This window comes from Salvelinus sp. IW2-2015, linkage group LG23 (genome assembly GCF_002910315.2).
Source record: "Salvelinus sp. IW2-2015 linkage group LG23, ASM291031v2, whole genome shotgun sequence".
Taxonomy (NCBI): Eukaryota; Metazoa; Chordata; class Actinopteri; order Salmoniformes; family Salmonidae; genus Salvelinus; species Salvelinus sp. IW2-2015.
Window position 1 is genome coordinate 46,612,982 of NC_036863.1, and position 11,010 is coordinate 46,623,991.

The following is an 11,010-nucleotide window of genomic DNA, read 5'->3' on the forward strand; positions in this document are numbered from 1 at the left end:
TTTATCTGTAAGACGTCCCAGGTTACATACCAGTCAGACCAGGTCCTTCAGTCTCTAAGACTCCCAGGTTACATAGGCCAGTCAGACCCAGGTCCTCCAGGTCTCTAAGACGTCCCAGTTACAAGCCAGTCAGACCCAGGTTCCCAGTCTACTAAGACGTCCCAGGTACATAGCCACTCAGACCCAGGTCTCCCGTCTCTAAGACGTCCCAGGTTACATAGCCAGTCAGACCCGGATCCTCCAGTCCTAAGACGTCCCAGGTACATAGCCAGTCAGACCAGGTCCTCCAGTCTTAAGACTCCCAGGTTACATAGCCAGTCAGACCCAGTCCTCAGTCTGTAAGACCGTCCCGTTACATAGCCAGTCGACCCAGGTCCTCTAGTCTCTAAGACGTCCCAGTTACATGCCAGTCAGACCCAGGTCCTCAGTCTCTAGACCGTCCCAGGTACATAGCCATCAGACCCAGTCCTCCAGTCTCTAAGACGTCCAGGTTACATAGCAGTCAGAACCCGCAGGTCCTCCAGTCTCGTAGACGTCCCAGGTTACATAGCATCAGACCCAGGTCCTCCAGTCTATAAGATGCTCCCAGGTTACATAGCCAGTCAGACCAGGTCTCAGTCTGTAAGACGTCCAGTTACATGCCAGTCAGACCCAGGTCTCCAGTCTCTAAGACGTCCCAGGTTACATAGCCAGTCAGACCAGGTTCCTAGTCTGTAAGACGTCCAGGTTACATAGCCAGTCAGACCAGGTCTCCAGTCTCTAAGAGTCCCAGGTACATAGCCAGTCAGACCCAGGTCCTCTAGTCTGTAAGACGTCCAGGTTACATAGCCAGTCAGACCCAGGTCCTCCAGTCTGTAAGACGTCCCAGGTTACATAGCCAGTCAGACCCAGTCCTCCAGTCTGTAAGACGTCCCAGGTTACATAGCCAGTCAGACCCAGGTCCTCTAGTCTCTAAGACGTCCCAGGTTACATGCCATCAGACCCAGGTCCTCCAGTCTGTAAGACGTCCCAGGTAATAGCCAGTCAGACCCAGGTCCTCCAGTCTGTAAGACGTCCAGTTACATAGCCAGTCAGACCCAGGTCCTCTAGTCTGTAAGACGTCCAGTTTACATAGCCAGTCAGACCCAGGTCCTCTAGTCTCTAAGACGTCCCAGTTCATAGCCAGTCAGACCCAGGTCCTCTAGTCGTAAGACGTCCCAGGTTACATAGCCAGTCAGACCCGTCCTTCTAGTCTCCTAAACGTCCCAGGTTACATAGCCAGTCAGACCCAGTTCCTACAGTCTTAAGACGTCCCAGGTTACATAGCCAGTCAGACCAGTCCTCCAGTCTCTAAGACGTTCCCAGGTTACATAGCCAGTCAGACCCAGTTCTTATAGTCTGTAAGACGTCCCAGGTTACTAGCCAGTCAGACCCAGTTCTCCAGTCTCTAAGACGTCCAGGTTACATAGCCAGTCAGACCAGGTCCTCCAGTCTCTAAGACTCCCAGGTTACATAGCCAGTCAGACCCAGTCATCCAGTCCTCTAAGACGTCCCAGGTTACATAGCCAGTCAGACCAGGTCATCCAGTCTCTAAGACGTCCCAGGTTACATAGCCAGTCAGACCCGGTCCTCTAGTCTCTAAGACGTCCAGGTTACATAGCCAGTCAGACCAGGTCCTCCAGTCTGTAAGACGTCCCAGGTTACATAGCCAGTCAGACCCAGGTCTCTAGTCTGTAAGACGTCCCAGGTTACATAGCCAGTCAGACCCGGTACTCTAGTCTGTAAGCGTCCCAGGTTACATAGCCAGTCAGACCCAGGTCGTCCAGTACATGGTAAGCGTCCCAGGTACTAGCCAGTCGTGTGTGTGTGTGTGTGTGGTGTGTGTGTGTGTGTGTGTGTGTGTGTGTGTTGTGTGTGTGTGTGTGTGGTGTGTGTGTGTGTGTGTGTGTGTGTGTGTAGACCCAGCGGCTCAGTTCATGACGTGGCAGTTGAGACGGAGTACAGAGGAAATGACTTCACAGCTGCTGTTACCATGGCGAACCCTGATGTCTACGGGAGTCAGGTAGCTGAGTGTATTTCTATGATACTGTCTGTGTGTCATTATAATATATATGATAATGTGTGTGTGTCATTATAATTATATGATTGTTGTGTGTGTCATTATAATATGATAATGTTGTGTTCATATAATATATATGATAATGTTGTGTGTCATAATAATATGATAATGTTGTGTCATATAATATATATGATAATGTTTGTGTGTCATTATAATATGATAATGTCTTTGTGTGTCATTATATATATATGATAATGTGTGTGTGTCATAATAATATGATATGTCTGTGTGTCATTATAAATATATGATAATGTCTGTGTGTCATATAATATGATAATGTCTGTGTGTCATTATAATATATATGATAATGTGTGTGTGTATTATAATATGATATGTCAGTGTCATTATAATATATATGATTGTGTGTGTTGTGTGTGTGTGGTGTGTGTGTGTGTGTGTGTGTGGGGGGGGGGGGGGTAGTGATCCTGGTTGCCCATTTCCTCCAGAGTGTGTGTTCAGGGCTGGTGTTGGGAGGAGAGCTGGTCTACCACAGAGGAAGACATGAAGAGGGAGGGATTCTCACCCTGGCTGGACAGACTCAGGTATTATATATATATATATACACACATTATATATACACACTCTATATATATTATATATAAATACACATATATATAATCACACTCTATATATTCTATATATATAATAATATATATTATTATATATATATATATATAATGAACACTTATATTAGTATATCAATATAGTGAGTATAATATTGATATATATATAACGACGCGTTATACTGAACGGGTGGTTCGAGCCCTGAATGCTGATTGGTGACGACCACATACCACGGTGATGACAAAAACATTTATGACGTTTGGTAACCAGTTTATAATAGCATAAGGCACCTGGGGGTTTGTGTTATTTTGCCAATAAACCACAGCTAAGGGCTGTATCCAGGCACCCCCGCGTTGCGTCGTGGTTAAGCACAGCCTTAGCCGTGGATTGGCCTATACCACACCCTCTCCGTGCCTTATTGCTTAAATATACACTACCGTTCAAAAACTTGGGTCACTTACAAATGTCCTTGTTTTCATGAAAACATACATGAAATGAGTTGCAAAATGAATAGGAAAATATAGTCAAGACGCAAGTTATAAATTAATGATTTTAATTTAAATAATAATTGTGTCCTTCAAACTTGCTTCGCCAAAGAATCCTCCATTTGCAGTAATATACAGCCTTGCAGACCTTTGGTTTTCTAGTTTGTCAATTTTGTGTGAGTAATCTGAAGAGATTCACCCATGCTTCCAGAAGCACCTCCCACAAGTTGATTGTCTGATGGGCACTTCTTACGTACATACGGTCAAGCTGCTCCCACAACAGCGCAATAGGGTTGAGATCCGGTGACTGTACTGGCCACTCCATTATAGACAGAATACCAGCTGACTGCTCTTCCCTAAATAGTTTCTTGCATAGTTTCGGGCTGTGCTTTGGTGTCATGTGTCCTGTGTAGGACAGGAAATTGCTCCAATTAAGTGTCGTTCACAGGTATGGCATGGCGTTGCAAAATGGAGTGATTAGCCTTCCTTTTTACCCTGTACAAATCTCCCACTTTATCCACCACCCGTGATTTCACGCAGCGCCCATGCGAACCGAAACCTCAGCCTATTTGCCTCCCCTGTTCTAAATGACAGAGTAGGCGTTAAGGGATCCTCCAGCAGTGCTCTTATAAATTTTCGTAGTTCTATTCTCATGAATGTTCTTCTTGTGATCTTGAACACCTAAACTTCGATTCGTCTGTCATTAAGACTTTTTTAAATCTTCCTCTGTCTAGTGTCTGTGTTCTTTTGGCCCGATTAATTTTTTATTTTTTTTTTGGCCAGTCTAGAGATATGGCTTTTTCCTTGCAACTCTGCCATAGAAGGCCAGCATCCCAGAGTCACCTCTTCACTGTTGACGCTTGAGCACTGGTGTTTTGCGGGTACTAATTATGAAAGCTGCCAGTTGAGGATATTGTGAAGGCGTTTGTTCTCAAACAGACAACTCGAATGGTACTTTGTCCTCTTGCTCAGCTGTGTGCAGCCGGGGCCTCCATTCTCTTTCATTCTGGTTTGCGGCAGTTTGCGCTTTCCTGTGTAGGGGAAGTAGTACACAGCGTTGATGATCTTCAGTTTCTTGGCAATTTCCTCGCATGGGAATAAGCCTTCATTTCTCAGAAAGAGAAATAGATCGACGAGTTTCAGAAGAAATGTCTTTGTTTCTGGCCATCTTTGCAACTGTAATCAAACCCACAAATGACTGAGCTCAATACTCAACTATTCTAGAAGAAGGCAGTTTTATGGCTTCTTTAATTCAGGACAGACAGTTTTTTCAGCTGTGCTAACATAATTGCAAAAGGGTTTTGCTAATGCCAGTTAGCCTTTTAAAATTAATAAACTTTGATTGAGCTAACATTAACGTGCGTTGGAACACAGGAGTGATGCTGCTGATTATAATGGACCTCTGTACGGCCAATGTAGATATTCCATAAAATCTGCCGTGTTCCAGCTACAATAGTCATTTTATGCAACATTAATAAATGTCTATCACTGTATTTCGGATTCAATTTGATGTTATTTTATGGACGAAAAAATGTGTTTTTTCTTTCAAAAACAGGAGAATTTCTAAGGACTTGCCTTCGGAAAACTTTTGAACGGTAAGTGTGATAATATAGCATACAGTGTCTTTCGGAAAGTATTGTTTCAGACACCCTTGACTTTGTTTACATTACATGCTCTGAGTTTTCTAAGTATGGGATACATCTATTCTTTTCTTTCCCTTGCGGTGCCTAAGCTTTCCACACATAGCTGGTCATAATTGACTTATTGTTAGGAATAATAGTTGAATTGACACCATCAAACAACTTGGAAATAACCGGACATATGGAATACATGTAGTAACGAAAAAAGTCGTGTTATAAGGCTTATATATTGCCAAAATATTTTATATTTGAGATTCTTGCAATGAGTAGGTCCACCTGCCTTTGCCTGTGACGACGAGTCTTTGTCACACTTCTTTGGCATTCTCGTCTCTGGACCAGCTTCATGAGGTGGAATGACCGTGTAATGCATTTCAATCAACAGGTGTTGCTGTGTTACAGATGTTAATCTTGTGTGGCATTTTCTTTCCTTAATGCATTAGAGCATATGTGTGTTGTTGTGAGAAAGTGTAGGGGTGGATTACGAACGTAGGTAAAAAATCCCTATTTTGGTAAAATCGACCAAGGTCTATATCATGTGAAGAAAGCCGCTCAGATAGAAAAAGAGGAAACGACAGTCGATCATTACTTTAAGAACACTGAAAGTGCCAGTTTCAAGTCTGGCCTTCAAGTGAGTCGCAAAAACGCCAAGGTGGTAATACAATGGCTAAGCAGCTAGACTAGCTGCTAGCTATGAATCTAGGCAACCTGGGCTACTACTGCTGGATACCAAGCACGCTAAGCGGTTAGCCCTTGTGGCTAGGGCCGCACTTCTATTTGTCTTGGTTTTAGGACTAGCTATTTCCAGAGTTTTCTACTGCCGGCGTCTCTCATTTCACRGAGTGAATAGAGGGCTTATCCTGCTATTAGTACTGTCATGCCTCCGAAAAAAGATGAGGATCATATCTCTGCTGGGCAGGTACGTGAACTCTTGGAGAAGCAGAATGTTTTCTATAAGGAAATGATACTTCAGCAGGAAAATAGCTTTAAAAGCTTCATACAAAATGATCACGGAGTCTACCAACAAACAGCTGGACGACCTGACTAAAGATGTACAAGACATTAAAACAAGCCTTCAGTTCACACAGAAGGATGTGGATGTATTGAAGACCACACAGGATACACTTCCCAGAAACTGTTCCTCTATGCAGAATGAAATCACCACAGTCAGGGAGAACTGCCAGAACATGTCTGGGAAGGCAGATTACCTAGATGGAGAATCGAGGAGAAATAATATTGTAATATATGGTATCCAGGAGAGCCAAAGTAAGACATGGGCTGAATCAGAGGACAAAGTTCGAAAGCTGTTTTCTGAGGAGCTACAACTGGATCAACAGGTAGAGCTGGAACGTGCTCACTGGTCTGGGAAACCAGGGTGTAGTGGTGGTGCCAGAGACAGGCAGAGTGGTCAGGCAGGCAGGCTCAGAGACAGGCAGAGGTCGGTAGTCCAGAAGTAGGGGAAAGGTACAGGACGGCAGACAGGCTCAGAGACAGGCAGAGTGGTCAGGCAGGCGGGCTCAGAGACAGGCAGGCGGGCTCAGAGACAGGCCAGGCAAGGGTCAAAACCAGGAGGGCGAGAAGAGAGACTGGGGAAAAGCATGCGCTGAGACAAACCGCTGGTAGGCTAGAACAAACAAGACGAACTGGCAACAGACAAACCGAGAACACCAGTATAAGTACACAGGAGATAATGGGGAAGATGGGCGACACCTGGAGGGAGTGGAGACAATAACAAAGACAGGTGAAACAGATCAGGGTGTGACAGACATAGCATACCTGAGGTATGACAAACTGATTGTTCACCCTCCTTCCCAAGGAGTTAGGAGGAGCGACAGACACAAGTAATTCCAGCAAAGTGGACAAGTTGAGGAATGCTATGATTCCAACTGATGGCTCCATGTCATATACCCTTACAAAAGATTGTATCATGAAGGAGAGGCAATGCAGGTTTTGAATTTCACCAAGTAGAAAGGGAAGAGGTAGAAAGGGAAGAGGTAGAAAGGGAAGAGGTAGAAAGGGACGAGGTAGAAAGGGACGAGGTAGAAAGGGACGAGGTAGACCGGGAAGAGGTAGAAAGGGAAGAGGTAGAAAGGGAAGAAGTAGCAAGGATGTTGTTGTCTCTTTCGGAAGACAAGTCACCTGGTACAGATCATCTTGACGCCAAATTGCTTAGAGTTACAGCTAACCAAATATCTACACCAATCTCTMATATTTTTAATAAGTGCTTGATGTATGGGGTTGTGCCCAGAAGTCTGGAAAGAGTCAAAGGTTATTCCACTACCTAAGGATAAAACATCTGCATTCACTGGTCCTCATCGTCGTCCTATAAACTTGCTGTCGGTGTTAAGTAAATTATTGGAAAAAATTGTATCTGTACAAATCAAGGATTATTTCTCATGTAATGGTGACTCACCTTCACAGTGTGTTTTGTGAGGTTGATTCTAAGCCAAAGGGGATTTGAGGGTCAATACTCTCACAAATTGTGCCAAGGGACACATAGAACCGGTGCTACCAAAATGCTTGGTTGGGTGGATTTTTGTTGCTGTGTCATTACTCAAATGAGGAGCAGTTTTGACACGTGCACGACTAGTCAGAGTTTATACTTAAACTACATTATTTGTGTTCTATAAACTAACAAAATGAAAGCTTTTCTGTGCATTGAATGAAGATAGTTTCCAATCAGGTTATTACTCATGGCCTCAAAACATAACACCAGACTAAAGGATAAATACTATCTGCTTTCTAATTACAGCAAATGGATACACGCTCTCCTGTTAGAAGTACCAACAGAAAAATACAAAGATCTTTTTATAGCCAAGATACACCCCTCTCAACTTACATGACAAACCACAGATCTTAGGAACTGTTCACAAAGAAATATCTTTTCTTGAGAAAGGAGTATCCCTTAGCCAGATAAACAGAATTTAATAGCGAATGTTGAGTTGGTCCGCTCAGACGAGGTTCTAGACTCGTTCTGGTACTTCATAAGTACAAAAACACCAACTCATCCAATGGCATATATCAATGATCAACTCTAGATACCCCCATCTCTAAGTACACCCCCACTCCTGGACAAGCTCACTGAGGGGAGTGGCCTTAGGTCTACGCACTATCCCAGGATAAGTAGTAAAGATCAGAGTGACATACAATGTGTTTCCAGACACTCGCACATACCACACCTCCACCCAGTGGGAAAAGGAGGGAGTGACTGGCGCACAGACAAGTAATTGGTTCCCCATTAATCACGCGCCATCCCTTCACATGGTTTAGAGAATAGGTAAAGACACATCACATATGAAGACAATGTTCCATTTTGTCCTCTTCCTTTCGGATATTCTGCATAGCACCAGGGATCAATGTGAAAGACAACCTGACCTCTCCCCTCTCTGGGCCCCAAGTGACTGAGCCCAGCTTAGGGAAAGTGCAACTGCCAACAGTATAGGTCCAAAAGGATACATTCTAATGAAAGTATATCACATTAGCATATTAATGCAAATAAAACATCTTAATTATCTATGTTACCCAACAAATTCTGATTCATCCGCCACAACACATCCTCAGAGAGCAACTTCTCCCAACCACCCAGAACAGTTTGGTGACGAACAATGCTTTTCCAGCATGATGGAGCACTTGCCATAAGGCAAAAGTGATAAATAAGTGGCTCGGGGAACAAACAGATATATCTGCCATAAATATCTAAATACCACTAAAGCAGCAAACTTTGTGGAAATTAATATTTGTGTCATTCTAAAACTTTTGGCCACGACTGTATATATAATGTTGTGTATATATAATGTGTGTATATATAATGTGTGTCTATATAATGTGTGTCTATATAATGTGTGTCTATATAATGTGTGTATATATTGTTGTATATACAGTACAGTCAAAAGTTGGACACAATACTACTTTATTCTCAATATTTTCTACATTGTAGAATAATAGGTGAAAGACATCAAAACTATGAAATACACATTAATCATGTAGTAAACAAAAAAGTGTTAAACAAATCAAAATATAATTTAGATTCAGATTCTTCAAAGTAGCCACCCTTTGCCTTGACAACAGCTTTGCACACTCTTGGCATTCTCTCAACCAGCTTCACCTGGAATGCTTTCCCAACAGTTTGAAGGAGTTCCCACATATGCTGAGCACTTGTTGGCTGCTTTTCCTTCACTGCTTGCGGTCCCAATTCATCCCAAACCATCTCAATTGGGTTGAGATTGGGTGATTGTGGAGGACAGGTCATTCTGATGCAGCACTCCATCACTCTCCTTGTCCTAGCCCTTACACAGCCTGGAGGTATGTTTGATCATTGTCCTGTTGAAAAACAAATGATAGTCCCACTAAGCGCAACCATATGGGATGGCTTATCGCTGCAGAATGCTGTGGTAGCCATACAGCTTAAGTGTGCATTGAATTCTAAATAAATCACTAACAGTGTCACAGAGCAAAGCCCCCACACCATCACACCTCTCCTCCATGCTTCAGGGTGGGAACCACCATGCAGAGATCATCTGTTCACCTACTATACATCTCACAAGAACACGGCAGTTGGAACCAAACATCTCAAACTTGGACTCATCAGACCAAAGGACGTATTCCACCGAATTCTTATTTTATTTTTTATTAGAATCCCATTAGCTAACGCTGTAACGCTAACTAATCTTCCTGGGGTCCAAAAACAATTAACAAGACATTACAAACAACCACAAATCAAAACTTCACAAACATTCAACGAGTAAACATACTGATCATTAAAAATACTGACAGGAAACACATTTAACATTCAGTTGATACTTTTTATTTCACATTAGATATACCATATAACTGGACAGTACTCACTAGGTGGTGATTAGGACCATTAGGGGATTGATCATCGTTAAATCTTGGACAGTACTCTAAGTGTGATAGATCAGGGATTGACATATAATACTGGACAGTACTACCTAAGTGTGATAGGACAGGGATTACATATAATCGGACAGTACTCTAAGTGTGTAGGACCAGGGATTACAATAATAACTGGACAGTACTCTAAGTGTGATAGGACCAGGGATTACATTTAACTGGACAGTACTCTAAGTGTGATAGGACCAGGGATTCATATAACTGGACAGTACTCTAAGTGTGATAGGACCAGGGATTCATATAACTGGACAGTACTCTAAGTGTGATAGGACCAGGGATTCATTATATGGACAGTATTCTAAGTGTGATAGGACCAGGTGATTCATATAACTGGACAGTACTCTAAGTGTGATAGGACCAGGGATTCATATAACTGGACAGTACTCTAAAGTGTGATAGGACCAGGGATTCATATAATGGACAGTACTCTAAGTGTGATAGGACCAGGGATCATATAAACTGGACAGTAACTCTAAGTGTGATAGGATCAGGGATTCATATAACTGGACAGTACTCTAAGTGTGATAGGACCAGGATTCATATACTGGACAGTACTCTAACGTGTCGATTAAGGGACGCAGTGGGATTATCGAATATAATCTGTGAGCAGACTACTCCTCAGCAAGGTGCTGATAGATATCACTGCGTCAGAGGGATTGAAATACACCACATTGAATGTATATCAAGTATTTGTGCTAGATGGTTATCATAAGATGGGTAAGGGGAATTGCTGTTACAAGAAATGTTAAGTATGTAACATCTAGCACACTGAATCAGGTGATTCAATCCACTGGTCCCTATCACACTTAGAGTACTGTCAGTTTATGAATCCCTGGTCCATCACAGCTTAGAGTACTGTTCCAGTTATATGAATCCTGGTCCTATCACAACCTTAGAGTACTGTCCGCAGTTTATATGAATCCCTGGTCCTATTCACACTTACGAGTACTGTCCAGTTATATGCCATCCTGGTCCTATACACTTAGAGTATTGTCCAGTGTATTGAATCCCTGGTCCTATCACAACTTAGAGTATGTCCAGTTATTTATGAATCCTGGTCCTACTCACCTTAGAGTACTGTCCAGTTATATGAATCCTGGTCCTTATTCACACTAGAGTACCTGTCCCTTATATGAATCCCTGGTCTACACACTTAGAGTACTGTCCAGTTTATGAATCCCTGGGTCCTCTCACACTTAGAGTAACTGTCCAGTTATGATGAATCCCTGGTTATCACACTTTAGAGTACTGTCCAGTTAAATGGTCATCCCTGGTCCTATCACACTTAGAGTACTGTCAAGTTATATGAACTCCC

At 42.8% G+C, this 11,010-nt stretch overlaps 1 protein-coding gene across 1 annotated transcript in view; it reads left to right on the top strand.

The window, feature by feature from the left end:
• LOC111950982 (mitochondrial import receptor subunit TOM40B) overlaps positions 1-11,010 on the top strand; it is a 32,681-nt gene that overhangs the window by 15,229 nt on the left and 6,442 nt on the right. Inside the window, 3 exon segments of the mRNA XM_070434677.1 lie at positions 1,945-1,965; positions 1,968-2,051; positions 2,519-2,640. Of these exon segments, the coding sequence (XP_070290778.1) occupies positions 1,945-1,965; positions 1,968-2,051; positions 2,519-2,640 (227 nt within the window).